This window comes from Bos taurus, chromosome 8, assembly GCF_002263795.3.
Source record: "Bos taurus isolate L1 Dominette 01449 registration number 42190680 breed Hereford chromosome 8, ARS-UCD2.0, whole genome shotgun sequence".
Taxonomy (NCBI): domain Eukaryota; kingdom Metazoa; phylum Chordata; class Mammalia; order Artiodactyla; family Bovidae; genus Bos; species Bos taurus.
In genome coordinates this window covers 50,858,442-50,882,349 of record NC_037335.1, presented here as the reverse complement: position 1 = coordinate 50,882,349, position 23,908 = coordinate 50,858,442, and the positions used below count along the sequence as shown (strand labels likewise).

Sequence of the window (23,908 nt, the reverse complement as noted above, 5' to 3'; positions counted from 1 at the left end):
CCGATAATTATGATGACTCCAGGTATTTTATTTGTTTTGAATTTCTAATCTATGCTAAAATTCTGGCTGTGCCATATTTTTTTTTTTAACTTTTTATTTTATACTGGGGCTCAGATGGTAAAGAATCTGTCTGCAATGTGGGGGACCTTGATTCAATCCCTGGGTTGGAAAGATCCCCTGGAAAAGGGCATTGCTACCCACTCCAATATTCTTGCCTGGAGATTTCCATGGACAGAGGAGCCTGGTGGGTTACAGTCCCTGAAGTCACAAAGAGTCAGACACGACTGAGTGACTAACATTTTCACTTTTGTTGGGGTATAGCCAATTATGCTCAAAATTCTCCAAGCCAGGCTTCAGCAATACGTGAACCATGAACTTCCAGATGTTCAAGCTGGTTTTAGAAAAGGCAGAGGAACCAGAGATCAAATTGCCAACATCCGCTGGATCATGGAAAAAGCAAGAGAGTTCCAGAAAAACATCTATTTCTGCTTTATTGACTATGCCAAAGCCTTTGACTGTGTGCATCACAATCAACTGTGGAAAATTCTGAAAGAGATGGGAATACCAGACCACCTGACCTGCCTCTTGAGAAACCTGTATACAGGTCAGGAAGCAACAGTTAGAACTGGACATGGAACAACAGACTGGTTCCAAATAGGAAAAGGAGTACGTCAAGGTTTTATATTGTCACCCTGCTTATTTAACTTATATGCAGAGTACATCATGAGAAATGCTGGACTGGAAGAAGCACAAGCTGGAATCAAGATTGCCGGGAGAAATATCAATAACCTCAGATATGCAGATGACACCACCCTTATGGCAGAAAGTGAAGAGGAACTAAAAAGCCTCTTGATGAAAGTGAAAGAGGAGAGTGAAAAAGTTGGCTTAAAGCTCAACATTCAGAAAACGAAGATCATGGCATCTGGCCCCAAGTGCCAGATTTTATTTTTCTGGGCTCCAAAATCACTGCAGATGGTGATTGCAGCCATGAAATTAAAAGACGCTTACTCCTTGGAAGGAAAGTTATGACCAACCTAGATAGCATATTCAAAAGCAGAGACATTACTTTGCCAACAAAGGTCCGTCTAGTCAAGGCTATGGTTTTTCCAGTAGCCATGTATGGATGTGAGAATTGGACTGTGAAGAAAGCTGAGCGCCGAAGAATTGATGCTTTTGAACTGTGGTGTTGGAGAAGACTCTTGAGAGTCCCATGGACTCAAGGAGTTCCAACCAGTCCATTCTACAGGAGATCAGTCCTGGATGTTCTTTGGAAGGAATGATGCTAAAGCTGAAACTCCAGTACTTTGGCCACCTCATGCAAAGAGTTGACTCATTGGAAAAGCCTCTGATGCTGGGAGGGATTGGGAGCAGGAGGAAAAGGGGATGACAGAGGATGAGATGGCTGGATGGCACCACGGACTCACTGGATGTGAGTTTGAGTGAACTCCAGGAGTTGGTGATGGACAGGGAGGCCTGGCGTGCTGCGATTCATGGGGTCGCAAAGAGTCGGACATGACTGAGCGACTGAACTGACTGAACTGAACTGAGCCAATTAACAATGTTGTGATAGTTTCAGGTGGAGAGCAGAATGATTCAGCAATACATATACATGTATCCATTCTCTCCCAAACCCCACTCCCAGCCAGGCTGCCACATTACATTGAGCAGAGTTCCATGGGCTATGCAGCAGGTCTTTGTTGGTTATCCATTTTAAATATAACAGTGTGTACATGACCATCCCAAACTCCCTAACTGTCTCTTCCCGCTGGCAACCATAAGTTCATTTTCTAAGTCTGTGAGTTTGTTTCTGTGCCTTGCTTTTTTGTAGACAGCAAACATGTTCTACATTGTGATCATCATGGCCATCGTCCTCCTGAGCTTTGGAGTGGCACGCAAAGCCATCCTTTCACCAAAGGAGCCCCCATCCTGGACCCTTGCCCGAGATATTGTATTTGAGCCATACTGGATGATATATGGAGAAGTCTATGCTTCAGAGATAGATGGTATGTAGAGTATTCCAACACTGTGGAAATCAAACCCTTGTAGACACTCAGAGTTGTAAAGAACTCTGGAAAACAACTATCTGAATCTTAAAAATGTCAAGAGTTTGTGGTATTCTGCTAAATCAGTGTGCTAAATATTTGTCCATGGTCATAGGACTGTGATTCACCTTGTCTCTCATTCTTTTAAATTCTTTCTTTGCAGTTTGTTCAAGCCAGCCGTCCTGCCCTCCTGGTTCTTTTCTTACTCCATTCCTGCAAGCTGTCTACCTCTTCGTGCAATATATCATCATGGTGAACCTGTTGATTGCTTTCTTTAAGTAGGTTATTTTAATCAAATATGGTTATTTTGTATCAGTCAAATGGGTGAAGTATTTTGAAAGAGTCACATGTAACCTTTGTTTTAATGCATATCATGCTTTATTTCTGTGGTTTTATGGTTTTAAAAATATGGGCATGGGACTACTGGTAGGAAGGTAGCGGAGTGTGAGAAGAGAAAAAGCAATAGACTGAAATAAAAACAGAATTAAAAGAGATCATACACTGTAATTAAGCAGTAATTTGGAATCATGGAGAAGAGCAATTGATGAGTTGAAAGTTGACTAGAGAGTCCTTGATAACTTCCCTTCATCAGCTCTCATTATATTTCATTCTCTGTTTTCTTCAATATCACTTCACTTCTCCATCTTCTTTTCCTGGTTCATCATCTTCTCTCCAAGCTTTTGACACTGGGATTTGTCCCTGGGCCCAGGCCTTTTGCTTATGCTTTGTTTGGTGATCTGTTTCAGTTTCCTGCATATATGTTCTATATCTGGACAAAGTCCAATGTGTATCTTCAGCCTACATCTCTTTCCTGAACTCCAGTTCTATAGGTCCAGCTGCCCTGTTCCGTTGCCAGTCAGACGTATAATAGATTTCTGAGCTTTTAAATGTCCAAACTCTTGATTTCCCCTCTTTCCCAATATACACTTATTCTTTTTATAGTTATTCCCACATCTTTAAAGAAGAGCACACATTTCTGCCAAAGCTTCATCTTTTTTTCTTTGTTGTTCAGGCTAAAAACCTTGGCCTTCTTATTGCCTCTCATATTTCTAGGTTTAGATTGTCAGAAATACCTTTGACTCCACCTTCAAATAGATCCTCGTCCAACCACCTGTCACTACCTCACTGCTACCACCACAAAGCCTCCTAATCATTTCTCTGCTTCTGACTTTGGCCCCTATATTCTTTTCTCAACACTGTAGCCCTAATGACACTTAACAAACCTAAGGATGTTATTTAAAAGTGCAGTTGCCCTTTCCTTCCATCATCTCCTTGGTGTGCCTGGTCCCCCTTACTCTTCTTTCTTTATCCTACTCACTTATATATCCAAATATATTTTATAATTTATTTGTATATTATTTTTCCCCCATTTATCTCATTCTGGAATACAGGCTTCACAAGAACAAGTTTGTTTTTTTGCTTTTGGGTTTTCTTTTTTCCTTTTTTGCCTATGAATTTATCCCAAGCATTGAAAAGAGTTTAATTGATGAAGGAAATCAAGTGACATGATGGGAAGGAACTAGTTTTTTCTGAATGCCTCCTTTATGCCAGCCACTGTATGAGGTATTTTATTTATTATCGTACTGAAGAGAGAAAGGGAAATCAATGCATAGAAGCTAAGTAAAGAAAGTAGAGGAGATATGGCTGAAAGCAGATAAAATAAATAAAAACACAGGCAAAAAGCGACTGTTGTTGCACATATATCAGGGAAATCTTATTAATTATTACAAGATTATATGATAACTGTCATCTCTCTTTAGTCTCACCATATTATGAACTTGCAACATTTGCTGGTGTTTAATTATTATAGCTTTTATTCTGACATTTCAAATAAGATCAGTGGGTATGAGATTTTTGTTTCTCAAAAATAGCAGGTGTCAAAAGAGAGGTTGAAAAATCCTCCCACAGGCCAATCTCGTCACTGCGATGAACACACCGAGAACCATACAAGCTGCTTCTTGTTCAGTTGCTAAGTTGTGTCCCACTCTTTGCAACAGCATGGACTGCAGCATGCCAGTCCATGTCCTTCCCTGTCCTTCACTATCTCCTGGAGTTTGCTCAAACTCGTGTCCATTGAGTCTATGATGCCATCCAACCATCTCACTGTTGCCCCCTTCTCCTCCTGTCTTCCATCTTGATCTTTCCCAGTTATTAGGCTCTTTTCCAGTGAGTCGGCTCTCTGCATCAGGTGGCCGAAGTAATGGAGCTTCAACTTCAGTATCAGTCCTTCCAGTGAACATTAAGGGTTGATTTCCTTTAGGATTTTCATCCAAGTTGAGCAACCCCAGATCTGACTACTTATCCAAAAGCCCCTTTCCAGACTCTGTAATAGTTACGAAGAGCCTGACAAACACTGTGAAGATCGCCACCTGCTGGTAGACATGCTGTAGTCACACTTGGACTGGGGGTAGCATGGAACTTGGACCATCCTCAAACTTGATTGTGCAAGAGAACTACTTGGAGGACTTGCCGAGACAGGGATAGCTAATTTGGTCATTCTGGGGTGAGTGAGTAAGTGAAAGTCACTCAATCGTGTCCAGCTCTTTGCAAGCCCACAGACTGTAGCCTGCCAGGCTCCTCTGTTCCTGGAATTCTCCAGGCAAGGGTACTGAAGTAGGAAGCTGCTCCCTCCTCCAGGGGATCTTCCCAACCCAGGGATCGAACCCAGGTCTCCTGCTTTGCAGGCAGATTCTTTACTGTCTGAGCCACCAGGGAAGCCCCATTCTGAGGTAGGGCCCAAGAATTTGTATTTCTGACAGGTTCTCAAGTGATGCTAGTGCTGCCGGCTCAGTGACTGCAGTTTAAGAATTGCCGTTAAATCCGGTTGTCAGTGCTTCCTTCATCTATCTTATGTAATCTGAAACTTCCCCTTACCTTTTTCCTCTCTTTTTTAAAATCTCACTAAGTGTCATGTGGGATCTTAGTTCCAGGACCAGCACCCTGTGCAGTGGCAGCATGGAGTCGTAACTACAGGATGCAGGGAAGTCCCTCCCCATTCTTCAATCCTAAGCTGTTTTTCTCCGGGATAGTTTGAGTTTCTTCTCTTTACCATTCCTGCAGTTTAGGGTTACTTGCATTTCTATTTGTTAAATTTGTCTGCCCTTCTTAAGTGCTTCTCTGCCATATTTCTTGGAGAAATAAATTCTATATTAGCCTAAGCAAAATATTAAGATAGATATTTCATTGTGTCCTCCCCACCCATATCATATTATAGACTTAAAGTTATATAGTTAAGGATGACATATTGCTTGAGAATGGATACCACTCATGACAACTTCATCACAAGCTCTATAGCATCAACATATTTTTCTGCACTATTTGTATATTGTAATTGACATAATAAAGGGGAAAAAAAATCCAAAGTAGCCAACCAATATGAAGTTACTTTTATTATAAAGTTAATGTAAATAATTGATCTAGCTTCTAAATCAAAGTTCTGCTTATTGGTTTATTGTAGGATAAATTGATTTTTATTGCCTGCCTCGTCTTTTTTTTCCATTTGAATGTTTTAGCTAGGGTTATTCTAGCAGTTCTCACATTTGATAATTAGGAGAATCTCTTCATAAGATTGATAATATAGCAGAACATTAAAACCGTTTATCATTAAGGATGACTTATGGACTGAAAAGATCTTATGTGAAAAAAGATAGTGAATCAAGAATAATGTTACTTTCAGAGGACAGTTTCTGTTCATTGTATTTAAAATGTTAGCATTTTCTTCTCTCTGATTGTAATTTCTACCTTTTGCATTTTCTGATTAGCATATTTTATTGTAGAGGGTGATTAATGTGGGTTGTTTGGGGAAGAAGAATCATAAATGTGATGATATTATTTTTATTGGCTAACTACTGGTCACATCAGGTGAACCAATAATAAGCTGGAAAATAAAGTAGTAATCTAACTATTATGTTTCAGGATTCCGTATTAAAACACTGTCCCTCTTTTACTGCTACTTACAGTAACGTTTACATAGATCTGAAATCCATTTCAAATAACCTGTGGAAATATAATCGCTATCGTTACATCATGACCTACCATGAAAAGCCTTGGTTGCCCCCACCTTTTATCCTGCTGAGTCACATTGGTCTCCTGCTTCGCCGTCTTTGCCAGCACCAAGCTCCAAATGACCAAGAAGAGGGTGATGTTGGATTAAGTAAGTTTTTAATTGGTGGCACAGGAGAAAGAAAGTAAAGAGCAGAGATCCAAGGTGAAGACACCTGAACATTTTCGATTAAATTCAGGGCTCAGGTTGGAAGGCTCTGGGAGTTAAATTAAAAGACTATCAGTTGGGAACCTGGGTCTAAGTAAATACATTGATCTCATGTGGTTATAGTATCTTTTGCTAAGAGTAATTAATAGTTTGAAAGAAAGAAATGGGTAGGAACAGAATCTCTGCTTGGGTTTGTAAAGGTTTTTTGTCACCTGGAAAACCTGTATTTTCTCTGCTTAACTGGGAGGTCATCAGAGTAGCTCCTAGAGGGTAGTAGTCCCAGTGGCCCATACTTATTCTTTGTTGGTGAAGATGGAATCCAAATTGAAAGGATACAGGTCTTGTGGATTAAGGGAAATAGATAAACCAGACTTTGTCTGACTTATTCACTAGAGTCAAGGCTCTCTGGTTCTCTGATTTACAGAATGTGGAGGTCATTCTCTATAGATGTCTCATATTTTCAGGAACTTCAAGTCAAGATGCAGAAATGTGGTTTCTCTCTCTTTTTGGCAAAGCTTAACTCGACACATTTTGAGATTTTTTCCTAGTTCATTTTGCTTATCCATATCTTGACAGCATGATATGACTGTCATACTAATCGTCTTAAGAGAAATTCATTCTTTTGGTTTACAGATCTTTTGTAGTTCCTCTAGGTCCATTGGTACTAGGCCCGTTTCTAGATAATTCCTAAATATAGTAAGGAAATGGCATAAATCCACAATCCTTTATCTCAATTTCTAAATCCAAAATATATCTGAAAATGGAAAGTCTTTTTCTTCTTAAGTTAGAGAAAGACTCATCTGGATAGAAGAGGCTAATGGGACTAATGTAAGCCACTTATCCTCTTTATCCCTTGTAGTAGGAATACTCATTGATTTTGCTGCAGAAATAATGTGTTTAATTTCAGAATATTGCTCTAGCCCCAATTAGGGATTTTACTTCATTTATGGCATGTGCTTTATATTATATTTCCAAAACTAGAAAAGTAAACTTCTGAAATAGACTGGTTCCAAGAGTTTCAGGTATGGAATTGTGGACTATCTGTACATTTTGGTGAGCCCTTACCAGGTGTTATCACAAGGTTGACAGGGTGACATGCTTTTGCTCCTGCTGGTAATTGACTCTGTGAAGTATTTTTCTCTTCTTGAACCACTGTACTGATTTATTTTTCTTTTCCATTTCTTTCCCTCAAGAGATTCAGCCTTTATAAGGAAGTCAAAGCACAATTGAAGTTAACTTAAAGGCTTATAATTATATTATAATTTTTCATCTTCTAATAGAGTGCCATCCCAGAACAATTTAACAGGAGAGCGTGAACCACTTGAGAGATCCTGGAATTAACTAGGATTTGGCCAGATTTTATAGCACCATACCAAAGAACCCTTTCCTGAGCTTGCCTCGATATGAACTTATAGGGTGATTCTGGTATAAAACTTGAGGAAATATTCTGATGCGTAGAAGTGCACTCACCCTGAGTTTTAGAGGAAATTCTAAATTTTTGTGATTGCCTTTGAGCCTCTGTATTCAGGTTCAGAATGTTTGCACACGGGGTAGCAGTGCCACCTGGTGGACAGTTGCAAGAAAATGTCACATGCTTCTAGCTGTACCTACCGCTATCACTGGAATTGCTCTGGGGATTATTTGCTCTCAGGAATCCGCCGAAGGTTCAGATCACACAATTCTAAAGTCCCTTACTCATACAAGATTCTTTAATGCAAACAAAAATTTAGAGCTGAGTGGGGATGGGGAGATACTGGATTTTTTTTTTTTTTTGTACCTGAAAAATTCTTCCATACTGTAAAACTCAGAAAACACTGTGAACACCTTTTGTGGCTGAATATTTTCTTTTAATTATCCTCTAAAATTAATATTTTTGTTAATTTGCATTTTAAATAACTTCTAGAACCTTTGAATTTCTAATTAATTCTGGAGAACTTTAATGGTTCTTTCTTGTTTTTTCTTTTTTTTCCCCCCTAATTTAGGTGAAATGGTTGAAGGAAGAAAACATTCCAATTTTACCCTTTTTGCAACAGCATTTTTATATTTAACAAGTATTAGAAACTTGCTTAAAAGATAATGTTTTTTTCTGTTAGGTAAGAGTCAAGGTGGTATACTACATGTGATCACTGAAATTTGATATAGATTGCATTAGTTTCATAACATCATGAAATGATGTGTCTTTTAATGGATTAGTTATTGTCAATGAAGATGTATAGCCTTGATTGGCCATTAATACTACTGGCAATAATATCTTTTTTCAATAGAAGAACTTAGTATATACCAACTCAGTGCCTATATAAACCCAGTGCAACAAGGTACAACTTTCTTACACTTACTAGATTCTCTGAAACAGACGTAGATTTCTTCTAACTTTGATTTTAACCTGTGGGTTACTTGTTGTCATTTTGACAGTTTAAATAGTTGGTGGAGGAACTGCCATAAGCATATAAATATGATAGATTTTTATGTGTAAAAGTATTCTAACTTAGGACAATTTTGAAGATAAAGTATCTGATCCACATGAGTCACCTCCAAGACCCCACTTCAGCTTATAAAACAACTAGGAGACTCAGCCCGGTGCTTCCAGGTGTTGGTGGATAGTGCATCCCAATTAGTGTTAGTAATACAGTGTGACAAGGCCGTGAACTATTCTCACACAAACTATAGTTTTATTCATTTTCAACGCCAGTGGAAGAAAAGTCACTCAGACGTGGTCTCAGCTTCCTATGGAGGGGGAATGATGATTCTTTTTATATACTATACTTACTTCCACAGAACTCTACCTAAGTAAGGAGGATCTGAAAAAACTTCACGATTTTGAAGAACAGTGTGTGGAAAAGTACTTCCACGAGAAGATGGAAGATCTGAATTGTAGTTGTGAGGAACAAATCCGAGTGACATCAGAAAGGTAAAAGTTCTATATGTATTTTCATTCCCTAAGCTGCTACTTGAAGCTGATTCTTACTAGAATGGCTGAAAAAAGTAGAAGGTCTACTTTCAAAACCCGAGGTTTTGATTCTCTAAAATTTTCTCAAGTAGTGTGTAATATTCTTGTAATCATTGCACATTTATTGAGCATCTGCTGGGTTCTAGTCTTATAAGTTAGAGGAGATAAATGGTGGATGAGACCAGGGGCCCTTCCTTTGTAGGACTTACATTCTAGTGTGTGCATGTGGAGGGGTGATGGGAATGGAGGACAAAAAAGAAATATGTAATTTAATGCCAGACCATAAAAGAGCAATGAAGAAAAACAAGTAGTATAAGGGAATAGGGAATGATTGCCCTGAAGGGTCTGCTGGAGTTGGGTTGGCTTGGGTAGGTTGGACTGTCTGGGGAGCCTGGTGCAGGAGGACCACTTTGAGGCAGCTGAGAAGGAGAGACCTGAGGAAGGTGGGATGGTGCCCCCAAACTGGATGCGGATGTGTCCAGGAGCAGTAGGTTGGTCCTGAAGAGGGCAGGTGCAGGGTACCGGTTGCACTGGGAGTCATGGAGCTCTCAGGGAGCCTGACTAGCACTTGTGCATTGAGTTGAGGGCAGTTGAGGGTGAGTAGAAGAGACAGAGATCAGAGGCAGATTTTGTAAGAGGTTTACCTCTGAAGCAGGGTATGGGTACATGGTGGGGTTCTTTTGTTCTATGTGGCGATAACAAAATTAATGTGTTTGTTCCTGGAAATGGGAGGAGCTGCAGGAGCCAGAGGGAAGAAGTGATTTGCTGAGTGAAGTCCTTGGGAAGGGGAGTTAATGGTGGGGACCAGGAGAGGATGTGGAGAGGACCAGGAGAGGATGCAACCAGGCTGCAGGAACCAGGGCAGTCATCAGGGAGGGTATCTGTGGATGGGTGTGATTGTGGGGGGAATTAGTGTAAGAATGCCATTCAGAGTTTTGAGGAAAGAGGAGATGTGTTGGAGAAAGTGAACAAACTCAGAGTCTATTAAGATCAAAGCTGCTGTGCATGTATTACTAACTGTAGGTGTTAAAATAATGAAGGATTGCATGTAATTATTTGCATTTTGCAAATTTAGCTGTAATTAACCTAACAATATATTAGTTTCAAGCATATAGCATGATAGTTCGACATTTGTATACTATGAAATGATCATGACAGTGAATCTGGTTAACATCTATCACCGTACACAGTTACAGATTTTCTTCTTTTAATGAAAATATTCGTTTCCAAGGCAAACCATTCAATATCACAGTAATCCAAGTCTATGCTCCAACAAGTAATGCTGAAGAAGCTGAAGTTGAATGGTTCTATGAAGACCTATAAGACCTTCTAGAACTAACACCCCCAAAAGATATCCTTTTCATTATAGAGTCAGTTCAGTTCAGTTCAGTTGCTCAGTCGTGTCCGACTCTTTGCGACCCCATGAATTGCAGCACGCCAGGCCTCCCTGTCCATCACCAACTCCCAGAGTTCACTCAAACTCACGTCGATCAAGTCAGTGATGCCATCCAGCCATCTCATCCTCTGTGGTCCCTTTTTCCTCCTGCCCCCAATCCCTCCCAGCATCAGAGTCTTTTCCAATGAGTCAACTCTTCGCATGAGGTGGCCAAAGTATCATTATAGGGTACTGGAATGCAAAAGTAGGAAGTCAAGAGATACCTGGAGTAACAGGTAAATTTGACCTTGGAGTACAGAATGAAGCAGGGCAAAGACTAACAGAGTTTTGCCAAGAGAATGCACTGGTCATAACAAACACCCTCTTCCAACAACACAAGAGAAGACTCTACACATGAACATCACCAGATGGTCAATACCGAAATCAGATTGATTATATTCTTTGCAGCCGAAGATGGAGAAGCGCTATATAGTCAGCAAAAACAAGACCGGGAGCTGACTGTGACTCAGATTATGAACTCCTTATTGCTAAATTCAGACTTAAATTGAAGAAAGTGGGGAAAACCAGTAGACCATTCAGGTATGACCTAAATCAAATCCCTTATGATTATACAGTGGAAGTGAGAAATAGATAAGGGACTAGATCTGATAGAGTGCCTGATGAACTGTGGATGGAGGTTCATGACATGGTACAGGAGGCAGGGATCAAGACTAAACCATCCCCAAGAAAAAGAAATGCAAAAGGGCAAAACGGTTGTCTGAGAAGGGCTTATAAATAGTTTTGAATAGAAGAGAAGTGAAAGGCAAAGGAGAAAAGGAAAGAGATATCCATCTGACTGAAGAGTTCCAAAGAATAGCAAGGAGAGATAAGAAAGCCTTCCTCAGCAATCAATGCAAAGAAATAGAGGAAAACAATAGAATGGGAAAGACTAGAGATCTCTTCAAGAAAATTAGAGATACCAAAGGAAAATTTCATGCAAAGATGGACACAATAAAGGACAGAAATGGTATGGACCTAACAGAAGCAGAAGATATTAAGAAGCAGTGGCAAGAATACACAGAAGAACTATACAAAAAAGATTTCCATGACCCAGATAATCATGAAGGTGTGATCACTCACCTAGAGCCAGACATTCTGGAACATGAAGTCAAGTGGGCCTTAGGAAGCATCACTACTAACAAAGCTAGTGGAGGTGATGGAATTCCAGTTGAGTTATTTCAAATCCTCGTGGACTTGAATCCTCATGTGCCCTCATGGACTGCTGCACACCAGGCTTCCCTGTCCTTCACCATGTCCCGGTGAAAGGTACTTCACCTTTGCTCAAACGTAGGTCCACTGAGTCAGTGATGCCATCCAACCATCTTGTTTTCTGTCATCCCCTTCTCCTCCTGCTTTCAGTCTTTCCCAGCATCAGATTCTTTTCTAATGTGTCAGCTCTTTTCATCAGGTGGCCAAAGTGTTGGAGCTTCAGCTCAGCACCAGTCCTTCAGTGAATTTTCAGGGTTGATTTCTTTTAGGATTGACTAAACTATTTGGTTTGCTGTTACAAAATTTCCCAGACTGGATGGCTTAGAAGCTGCAGAATGTTATTGCTCATAGTTCTGGAGGCTGGGAGTCTGAGATCAGGGTCTGAGGATGGTCAGGTGAAGGCCCTGTTTGGGTTACAAACTTCTGAGTGTATACCTACGTGGTAGAAGGCGTTAAGGAGCTCTGTGGAGTCTCTTTTATAAAATAGAGCATTAATCCCACTCATGAGGGCTTTATCCTCATGACCTAATCATCTCCCCAAAGCCACATGTACCAACACCATCACTTTTGAAGATTAAAGTTTCAACATGTGAATTTTGGGTGCGGACACAAACATTTAGGGCATAGCAGAGAGGATAAATAAAGACATTTTTAGAGAAGACAATTCATGAGAAGAGTTAAGGATTGGATGTGGTGATAAGGGAGTATATGGAGTCCAGGATGAATAATGTCTAAGGCAGGGTAATGAGGTGAAAGATGTCACTGAAGGGATAAGGAATGCAAGATGCATGGCAGAGACTGAGGCAGCGGGTAGAAGCAATGAGGTTGAAGTTTGTTGAGCCTGAGATTCTAGTGGCATATTTAGCCAGAGATGTCTGAAAGGCTTTACATATATGGCTCTGGAGCCCGAAGGGCAAAATTTGAATAGGAAATTTGATAATCACCTGCCTATTGTAGGAAAATAAAACTATTAGAGAGGAAGCGATTATGCTCAGAAAGCAAGTGGAGTGAGGAGACTCAGTGGGTCTCACGCTGAGAGGTGTCAACACCTGTGTCATGGGCTGAGGAAGAGGAACTTGTGGAGAAGACTGAAAAGAATTGATCAGAAGAGAATAATGAAAACTAGGAGAAGGTAATATCATGAGTCAAGTGAATACAGAGTGAAACTTGATGATAGTAATAATAGTAAACTGAACACCAGTAATCATCATATGCTATTACATTTTCTTCAGTTTTTTTCTTGGCGTTTGAGTAGAGAAGGATTAGATGGTAGATGGGTAAGTAGCTTCTGAAAAATATTCTAGATGCTTTCAAAGGCTCTAGAATTTGATTATGAAGCCCTAATTTAATTTCAAAACACAATTGATCAAATTTCCTTTTTGATAGAGCTATTTCACGAGCCCTCTTTTTACACGATGGTCCTTATTGAGGTCGTTCTGAAAGTGTTAGTTGCTCAGTTGTGTCCAACTCTTTGTGACCCCATGGACTGTAGTCCACTAGGCTCCTCTGTTCATAGGATTCTCCAGGCAAGAATACTGGGGTGGGTAGTCATTCCCTTCTCCAGGGGATCTTCCCGACCCAGGGATCAATCCCAGGTCTCCTGCCTTGCAGGCAGATTCTTTACTGTCTGAGCTACCAGGGAGGGAAGAATATTTTCTGGCAGTAACTGAGCAGTAGTTTGAAGAGGGAGGGAAAAGACATTAGGAAGACATTTGTATGTTTGCCTACCTCTGAAAAGAGATTATCTGTATCCTTACAGAGTTAGGTGAATTGTAAAAGTGGAAAGAGAACCTATTAAGTCTGTTTTATATTTTACTTTCTCTATTTGGAATGCTGGCTACTTTTTGTCCCTACCGATGTAAGCCAGTGTTTTCTCTCTCTCTTCTATGGAATAAGTTGTTAACTAGGGATTTTTCCATAGTAAGCATGTTTGGTTACATTATATTTGGAAAGTGCTATATCTTAAAAAAAAATTTTTTTTTTAAACTATCACATTGAGCAATGTGACTCAGCAGAGTTAGAGCTTGAGCAGGTCCCATCATTGTTTTATCATGATATCTTACTGAGAAACATTTGTGAACAACTCTCGGCATGGAAAATGTGGGTGCAATTCAGTCATCCTTCGTGGGACTCTAGGACCTCAATAGGACTTTGCTTGGATCCCTGCTGAGTTGCTGATACATGCTGGAGGGCAGTGGTTAATGCCATTAAATATGGAGTTGCATGCTTTGGCTTTGAAGCCTCACTCTTTCACCGACCATGTGATGGGTAATGTGACCTATATTCATGAAGGGATGGTAGAATGCCTACTTTATAGGGTGGTCATGTGGATTAAATAAAATAATGTATAATGCCTGGCACATAATGAGCACTCAGGAGCACTGTGATTATCATGGTAATTATAATAATACTTTGTATAATTTCATTTTACAATATCTAGTCCAGAGACCCACAATGAAACAATAACCATACTGGTCTCCCCCTCACTCTCAAACCTTGTACAGAAGAAACAAAAATTACGAGAATTTCTTTTCCATGGCAGAGTGACTAAAAGACTTGGTTAATATAGATCGTGGTTGAGAAATATAATTAAAATATGTTTCATAGGACATTGAGATTTAGATAAGAAGTGCCTATGAAAGCACAAGGACCTGATTTGAGGGTGACCAGGTTATTTGCCTGACAGTCTCTATTGTAGCAGATTACCTGTGGCTCTGAATAGTTGTTGGTGTCTATTGTATCCTTTTGATGGGGCTGCTGCTAATGGAACTTAATGAGTCTCCATTACTGTTGTTCGGACTGCACTGTTTTTGAATTAGATGAAACAGTGTGCTAGATGGAGAGGCTTTAATGAAGCATATTTGGAAGTGAATAAACATATATTTTGTGCTCTTTTCTTCATCATCCTTGCCAATTCTAGTTTTACAGGTTCCAGAAGGTCAGGAAGCCTTTACTAAGGCTCTATTGAGTTATAGAAGTTGAAGCAAGAGAGGGCTCCTCCCGCCTAGATGATAATAAAAATGGAAAATACGACCCCCTTTATTCTTTCATTTCTATCTGCAAAGATTCCAGAAAGAAGGGGAGGATTTCTCAATCCATGTGACCTGTGATATATTCTAGAGAGGAGACATCTGACACTATTTTGGAAAGTGCTTCCTAGAACTGAGTGCCAAGCACTTCGTGATATAATCAATCACTGCTTCTCCCAGCCCCCAAATAAGATTGGGAACAATTTTTTTATTTCTGCATATGGTGATGTGAGTCATGAAACTGTTGACTATATTCCCTCCCTTGCTACTTTTCACTTTATTTCTGTTTATCAAAGATTTTTAGTATTGAGAAATTGGAAAGTATACTCCTTTCTGCAAAGTAAAGAATGAAACAGAGGAAAAAAGGAAAGAAAGAAAAATGTCATAACTGTGTTAATTTCCTGGACTGCCATAACAAAGGGCTTCCCAGGTGGTACCAGTGGTAAAGAACCTGCCTGCCAATGCAGGAGACATAAGAGACCTGGGTTCCATCCTTGGGTTGGGAAGATCCCCTGGAGGAGGGCATGACAACCCACGTCAGTATTCTTGACTGGAGAAACTCATGGATAGAGGAGCCTGGCAGGCTACAGTCCATAGGGTTGTAAAAGTAAGACACAGCTGAAGTGACTTATCACGCATGCACACACACCTAACAAAGTGCCAAAAATCTGGGTGTCTTACAACAATAGAAATTTATTATCTCACAGTCCTGGAGGCTAGAAGTCCAAAATTACGACATTTGGAGGTCCATGCTTTCTCTAATGACTCTAGGGGAGAGTCTTTCCTCACTCCTTCTAGCTTCTGTTGCTTGCTGACAGCCCCTGGTGTTCCTTGGTTTGTAGATGCATCACTCCAGGCAGAAGGCAGTTGTCTCACATTTTCTTCCCTCTATGTCCAAATTTCCCCTTTTTTAAAGAATATGAGTTATACAGGTTTATGGTGTGCTTTAATGACCTTATTTTAACTTGATTACCTCTGTAAAGGCCCTCCTTTCAAATAAAGTCACGTTCTAGGAATACTGGGGGTTAGGATTTCAACTTATCTTATTTTGGGGGCACACAAAACAAAACCGATACCCATATAACAGAGATAGATAGATATAGATATATTTTCTTTGTTCTTTCTAATTTTCTAAATGAAATCAAGTGTTAAATTTAATTTGACTCTACTTGCAATGCACTTTTGTACTTGCATAACTGATGGTGTCTTATGCTGCTTTGACTTGAACCACTGGTTCAATATCATAATTTGGGGTTCAAGTATTCAAAATCACTTAAGAATTGGCTCAGGCTTTCTCTGATTGTAGGTTTCTTAAAATGGGCTTTGTTTGAAACCTGGGATGCTTGTTTATACTGTAGATATGAAATTTCATTTTAAAAGATCTATAAACTTTTTCCAATTATGTTTTTTATTATTGATTCTATTCCTATCATTCTGGTTTCATCCTCAGGATTTCCCTTGTCGACCAAAATAGCACAGTGCTTGACAATAGGAGATATTAAAATGTTTGTCATGTAAGTTAATGAATATGTTAATGAGTACAAATAGGCTGATTGATGAGATGATTGGAAGGCTAACTAGTAGAAGCTGGAAATGTGGTTCTGAAATACTGGAGAGAAATAAGGGCTAGAAATACAATTTTTAATTTTCCTTTTTCTGGTGATAGTGGGAATTATAGGAGTGGATGAGGGCACCTGGGATGAGTACCTACTGGATAGAGAAGAAGGCAGAAGACAGACCCAACACAGGGAAGCCGCATAGGCTGGGCAGCCACCTAGAGATGGAAGCAGAGCAGGAAGAGAGGCAGGCCAGTTCCCATCGACTTACTGCGTTTATTGCTTTTCTCCCTCCCTTTACCCTTAGGGTTACCGAGATGTACTTCCAAATGAAAGAAATGAATGAAAAGGTGTCTTTCATAAAGGACTCCTTATTGTCTTTGGACAGCCAGGTGGGACACCTGCAGGATCTCTCTGTCCTGACAGTGGATACCTTAAAAGTCCTTTCTGCTGTTGACACCTTACAAGAAGATGAGGCTCTCCTGGCCAACAGAAAGCATTCTACTTGCAGAAAACTTCCCCACAGCTGGAGCAATGTCATCTGTGCAGAGGTTCTGGGCAGCATGCCACTCTCTGAGAAGAAGAAGTATCAGTGTTATAGCATGCCCCCTTCTTTGCTGCGGAGCCTGGCCAGAGGCTGGTATCCCCCACGAGGGCAGAAAGGGCCCTTTCTTGAGATTACAGATCAAGAGGCTTCAAATGTAAGAGATGACCAAGGAGAGCAAGAAACAAAAAATCGTGTAGTTGCTTCTGGGGTGATGCTGAACAGACAGGCACACCCAAAGTATGGCCAATATCTCCTGGTCCCTTCTTATCTAGAACAAGTTTCTTATTCTGCAAAAACTGACTTGCCTCTGTCCACACCATCTGTGGAAGCAGGTACAGATGGGCTGACAACTGAACACGTCAGCCAGACTGAGGTCCCTGTTCATCTGATGTGGCAGACCCCGGGTGTCTCAGCCAAGGGCCCCATGGTGGAAACCAAGGAGCAGTGTGAGTCACTTGGTCAGATACCAGCCAGACAAGACAAGGGGGAACGAGTGCTCCCCACTTTGATTTGCACACCTGCACCCACGAGAGTGTCCTCCCTCCCTTCCCAGGTCATGAGCATGCACCCTGGAGGTGGGTATGTGAACTGGGCATTTTCAGAAGGTGATGAAACTGGTGTGTTTAGCACCAAGAAGCAATGTCAAATCAGCATGGCCTCCGCTTGTAACCATGACTCCAGACTGAGTGAACAGCGCCAGAGGCAGAACCGGGGCAGATCCCTGTCTGATAACTCGGCAAGACTGGCCCAGAGGAATTGCTCAGAAGTACTTCCATGGCTCCAGCCAAACACATCCTTTCGAATCAGTCTGCTTCGGAAAGACAAGCCCTTCCCGGGGAATCAGAGCTTGAGATTACCCAAGGAGGAGAAGTTGAAGATCTCTAAGATTAAAAGTAAGAAGTAAACATTTAAAAACCGGGATTAAATTCTCACCTTGCTACCATTCTCATTCTCCCCCAGTCTCTCAGAACGCAATGGTTCCACATACTGTCTTTATTGTCTCATGTAAATCATTTCCTTTACAGATCTATCAAAATTCTCAGAGATAGGACAATCAAAATGGATCAAAACAAAATTGCTAACCAAGGATAGGAAACTGTCAAAGAAGAAGAAGAAAACACAAGCACTGCAGGTGCCAGTAAGTGCCTGTTATGTTTTTGGCAACTGAGGTAGTATCCTATCTTAGCTTGAGTTCTCTTTATTCTAAAGTGCCAAGTACACAAAATAACACTGTCCTGGAAGGAATGGAGATGTAAATCTTAAGAGTCAGCAGAGCTGATTTGCAACAATTCATTTATCAACTCATATGTTGAAGGACTTTTGTGTTATTTTCAGTTTTTGGCTATTCCACTTAAGCTGCTAAGAACATTTGTGTACAAGTCTTTGTGTGGACATATGTTTTCATTTCTCTTTGGTAACTAGGAGTAGAATAGTAAAGTCATATGGTAAGTATTTGTTTAATTTTAGAAGAAACTTACATTGCCACCAGTTTATGAGTAGCGGTTTATGAGCGTTCCAGTGGTCCACGTCCTTGCCAGTCCTTAGTAGGCTCAGTCTTTTTGATTTTAGCATATTAGTGAGTGGACAGTGGTATCTCACAGTGGTTTCATGTGCCTTTCCATAGTGACTCGTGCAGAATCACCTTTTGAAGGAGACTTAATGTCCATAAAGAATGTGCTTCCTTCAGGGAACATGCGATGAGTTGCTGGGATCCCATAAAATATGAGTTTAGAATTATGTTCTAATTATGTTCTAAAATGGCCAGAGTTAAAATAAGAACTATTAACTGAGCTCAAGCACTAATAACTTGCTTTTGTTTGTTATCTTGTAGTTTGTCGATTTATCTCATTTCTTTTCTGCCCCTGTGAAGCACATGAGGCAGCCGTTATTGTTAGCTCTCTGTTATTTTAATGATGTAGGGAATGGAGCTCATAGACATGAAGTGATTTGCTCAGTTCATGTAGTTTCTGAGTGACAGGGATAGAATTCTAACCAGTTCTTTCAGACCCTTATGTTTTTGTTGTTTTGCTTTATACCAGTGGTTCTTAAACTGCGGTCTCCCATCAGCATTACCTGAAAACTTAAGAGATTCAAATTTGCCCTCTCCTCAGACCTACTAAGGGCTTCCCAGGTGGCACTAGTGGTAAAGAACCCACCTGCCAATTGCAGGAAACATAAGAGACGCAGGTAGGATCCCTGAGTTGGGAGGATCCCCTGGAGGAGGGCATGGCAACTCCAGAATTCTTGCTTGGAAAATCCCATAGACAGTGGAGCCTGGCGGGCTACAGTCCATGGGGTTACAAAGAGTCATAAACGACTGAAGGGACTTACCGCACACACACAGACCTACTGAATCACACACAGTTCCTGAGGAAGGGACCCAGAAATCTGTGGGTTTAACACAGTCCTGGGTGTTTCTGATACACACTCAAGTTTGAGAAACCCTGCTCCCCACCCTGGTTCTCAGTCATGACTGCAAATAGGAAAGTCACATGGATGCTTGTGTCCTGCCAGCATGAGTGATGGAAGTTTAACACTTCCCAGGTGATTTTAATGTGCAGCCAATATTAACAACCGCTGTTCTTCAACATTGGAGAAGGCAATGGCACCCCACTCCAGTACTCTTGCCTGGAAAATCCCATGGACAGAGGAGCCTGGAAGGCTGCAGTCCATGGGGTTGCTGAGGGTCAGACACAACTGAGTGACTTCACTTTCACTTTTCACTTTCATACATTGGAGAAGGAAATGGCAACCCACTCCAGTGTTCTTGCCTGGAGAATCCCAGGGACGGGGGAGCCTGGTGGGCTGCCGTCTATGGGGTCACACAGAGTCGGACACGACTGAAGTGACTTAGCAGCAGCAGCAGCAGTTCTTCAACACGTGGTTGTTGTTCTGTTGCTCAGTTGTATCCAACTCTTTGCAACTCCATGGACTGCAGCACACCAGACTTCACTCAGTTCTCAGTTCAGTCTCTCAGTTGTGTCTGACTCTCTGCGACCCCATGAACCGCAGCACGCCAGGCCTCCCTGTCCATCACCAATTCCCGGAGTTCACCCAAACCCATGTCCATCGAGTCGATGATGCCATCCAACCATCTCATCCTCTGTCATCCCCTTTTCCTCCTGCCCTCAATCTTTCCCAACATCGTCTTTTCCAGTGAGTCAGCTCTTCACATCAGGTGGCCAAAGTATTGGAGTTTCAGCTTCAACGTCAGTCCTTCCAATGAACACCCAGGACTGAGTTCCTTTAGGATGGACTGGGATGGACTTTAGGATGGACAGCACACCAGACTTCACTGTCCTTCACCATCTCCCAGAGTTTGCTCAAACTCATGTCAGTGATAACTGTGATTTGGAATCTATTCAGATTAACGTCACTCTGTTCCAACGAATGTCTTTCTTTCTAGGTCATAACAGTCAACACCTGCTCTCAAAGTGACCAGTTGAACCCAGAGCCTGGAGAAAAGATCTCAGAAGCACACAAGGGCAGCAAGAACTGGATTCCAGTGTCCAAATTTAATCAGATAAGTATGTAACAGTCTGCATTCTTGAGTTACCCAAACCCTGGTAGTTTCCTCAGGGTATGGTCTTTAGACCAGTTGGGGGTACCTGCTGTTCTTAAGTGGAGGTGAGAGAATGAGAAGGGGCCACACTTTCTTAGATAAATAGCTCTTTTCTGCTTTTAGTTTTTATGAAAGAGATTCAATTTGCATTTGTTTAATAGGATAATTGTCAGAATTCAGAAAAGAAAAATTAAAATTAATTAAAATGTAGATAGTCTCCTATTCAGAGCTGTTGAATCTGCATCAAGGAGTATTCATTTAGTCTGACTTATGGGGTGAGTTGTCTAATGTTATAAATTAATCTTTAAAGTTCAGGCGACGTTGATATGGGCCCTTACACAGAACTCAGCGGATTGAGTTGTAGTTGGTCATTTACAACTGCTCCCATATAGTGTTTATTCCATCGGCAAGATTCCCTTAAACTTAATAGTAATGATGTTTGTAGAGGATAGAAGACAGATGAGTGAGCTAGGAATGAAGACTGTGAGCTAAGCGTAGACTGTGAAATAAGCCTGGACAGATGCGTTGAGGACATATTAGGAAGAGAATAGGTAGCAATGAACTGAACATTGAACCTCTTCCATTTGATACTAAGAGACCCTTACTAATTTTTAAATAGAACGGACTATGTGGTTAGCAAGTCATAAATATTTAAAATTATTTGAAGTACTAAGTTTAAGGTACATGTATTAGTTTTAGATATACAACATAATGATTTGATGTATGTCTGTGTTGCAAAATTAGTAGCACAGTAAGTTAATGTCCATCACCACCTACAGTTAACAATTATTTTTTCTTGTGATGAGAACTTTTAAGATCTATTATCTTAGCCACTATATAGTATTGTTAAACTATAACCACCATGCTGTATATTACTCCCCAGGTATTTATTTATCTTATAGCTGGAGTTTGTACATTTTGACCATCTTCTCTTATTTCAAAAAAATTCAAACTGAGAAAGATGGGAGTGCAGGAGGGTTCTGGCAAAGAATCTCATTTAAATGTGATGATCAGGAAGAAAGAGAAGACCTAGAGAATTAGGCTAATTCCAGGTGTTTGGCTAATCTGAAGACTTCAGGAGGCCTAGTGTCTTGATCCACATTCTGGGTTGAGAACTTTGTTTTTTTAAAAAACTTGTCTGAGTTAAGAATTGGAAAAGAAATTAAAAAAACATTTTTGAGGGTGCCCTGTCAGGTAGCTCCTTCTAAACACAAAAGGCTAAAGTTTTGAGGAAATTAATTATGAAGGAAAAGCATAGTTTTAGATTTTCATAGAGGTATTTTAATTGTAGTACTGTACTCTCATTGAGATCATATTTATCATAATTTTATTATGTTATGAGAAGTATCATATTACATTTTGTGATTTTTTTAGTAGCTTTTTTTGCATTACCTGTATACTTTTTTCCAGCACCCAAATAGTAGGAAAAAATAACAAACTACTTTTAGCAGGGACTTTAATAAGTATTTTTCTCAGAATTTATCCAACCAAATATTATTAAACTATTATTGATTACCTACTATATGCCAGTGACTCTGTAAAATACCAGGTATAAAAAATATTAACAATAATGATCCTTGTTAAGTTTTTTAAAGAAAAGGCTAAAAATTAAAACTATTTGCTGGCATTCTTTTCTTTCTTTTGTCTCAGTTTGCTTTTGTCTTCTTTTTTTAATAGCCTACAGTAATGCTATTAAGGAAGAATTACTAACAATTTGGATCTCAAATTTCATTGTATTTTGAATAAAGCATGGATGACAAGGTTCAGGGGAAATGTGAAAATCTACTAAAGGTATTTTATAGGAAGATAGGGTATGGATATTCTTTGATAGGAAGTATTAATTGTAAACATAAGGGTAACTATGGAAGAATAGAAATGGGGTAAATAGCTTTCAACCGCTTGAGTAAAAGACAAAGAATCTTTGGTAAAATTTGCTTAACAGAGAAAGAACAGTATATTCGCAATTTCAGATAAATGGCAATGTTTGAGATCTATTATATTTGATAACTGGGATTCACATATAACACATTTTCATGCAATTCTCTAATTTTTATCCTCCTTTTAACAAGGTCTAGAATCTTACATATTCAGAAAATGAAAAAACTAAAGGAGCCTGAACGACCATACCTGTACCAAGTCAGTGATTATGGAAGGGCAGATCTCAAGAGGTGAAAGCATTTATATTTGAAATTTTAAAAGCTGAGTTTTCACCCCCTCTCCTCCCACTTTATTATTTCTTTGTTGTTCTCTTTTTTTGCTATTTATCCATCCAATAACTTATCCTGAGCATTTTAGCATAAATGAGAAAAAGTTTAGGAATTTTTGACACTGTTTTCAAATATATAAAAGTTGCCACATGGAAGAAAATACCTCTAATATACTTTTCAGAGGTAGAGCTAAAAACAACATATACAAACTACTGGGAGACAGGTTTCAGCCTGATTTGAGAAGGAATTTTTACCTTTTGCAGCTTTCTGGGGATGGAATGGTTTATCTCACAGTAGTTAATGTCTCACTCAGTGTGGTTAGTTAAACAGGCCAAGCCAACTTCTTTGTAGATGTGTTGGAGGGGATTGGACATTTCAGAGTAAAGGACCTTTAGTGTTTCTTCAATACTGATTTTTCAGTCTGTTTTTCTTTCTGTCTGCAAATATGTGCTTGTTTTATTGCCACCCACCATGGGGAAGCATGATCTAATTAGACTAGCCACCACCTAATCCCCCCACCCAATATAATTTTGATCTTTGTTTGAATATTACCTCTGTGACCTTGGAAAGTGTATACAAATCACCTATGTGGACATATACTACAACCTCAGATGTTCTATATAGGAAGGTAATCTGTGAAACAGAATACTACTTGAAGGTAGTCAGGGAACCTGTCTGCCCTGTCAAATCCTGGCTCTTCCACTTCCTAGGTTTCAAAGTTATACATATCAATTCACCTTATGAGCTTCATTAGCTTCATCTCTAAAATGGGGTTAATGCCATCCTTACCAGTTTAACAGTGGATAACAAAATAACAGTAGTGAAAATGCCTGTAATAATGCTGGAGTGGCTCCCCTGGTGGTTCAGACGGTAAAGAATCCACCTGCAACGCAGGGTTCGATCCTAGGCTGGGAAGATTCCCAGGAGAAGGGAATGACTACCCATTCCAGTATTCTTGACTGGAGAATTCCATGGACAGAGGAACCTGGCGGGCTCCAGTCCAAAGAGTATGACATGACTGAGCAGCTGAGTACGCACGCACACAGTGCTGGGAGTATACTGGATTTTAAGAAATAATTTGAATCTAAAGAGAAATAGAATGAGATATCTCGAAAACATTCTGAATAATCATTAACTGAAATAATGATCTGGTGATTGGGTATA

General features: G+C 40.1%; 1 protein-coding gene across 3 annotated transcripts in view; it reads left to right on the top strand.

Moving 5' to 3' along the window:
• Positions 1 to 23,908, top strand: part of TRPM6 (transient receptor potential cation channel subfamily M member 6) — a 197,506-nt gene that overhangs the window by 118,201 nt on the left and 55,397 nt on the right. For 2 of the 3 annotated variants that reach the window (XM_059889457.1, XM_024996176.2), the window contains exons 22-28: positions 1,829 to 2,003; positions 2,206 to 2,320; positions 6,002 to 6,195; positions 9,028 to 9,160; positions 16,736 to 17,868; positions 18,001 to 18,113; positions 20,382 to 20,629. In XM_059889457.1, the coding sequence (XP_059745440.1) occupies positions 1,829 to 2,003; positions 2,206 to 2,320; positions 6,002 to 6,195; positions 9,028 to 9,160; positions 16,736 to 17,868; positions 18,001 to 18,113; positions 20,382 to 20,510 (1,992 nt within the window). In that variant the 3' untranslated portion in view covers positions 20,511 to 20,629. Of the gene's footprint in view, positions 1 to 1,828; positions 2,004 to 2,205; positions 2,321 to 6,001; positions 6,196 to 9,027; positions 9,161 to 16,735; positions 17,869 to 18,000; positions 18,114 to 20,381; positions 20,630 to 23,908 lie in introns of those variants that run through there. The other variant, XM_059889458.1, reaches the window with a different exon arrangement.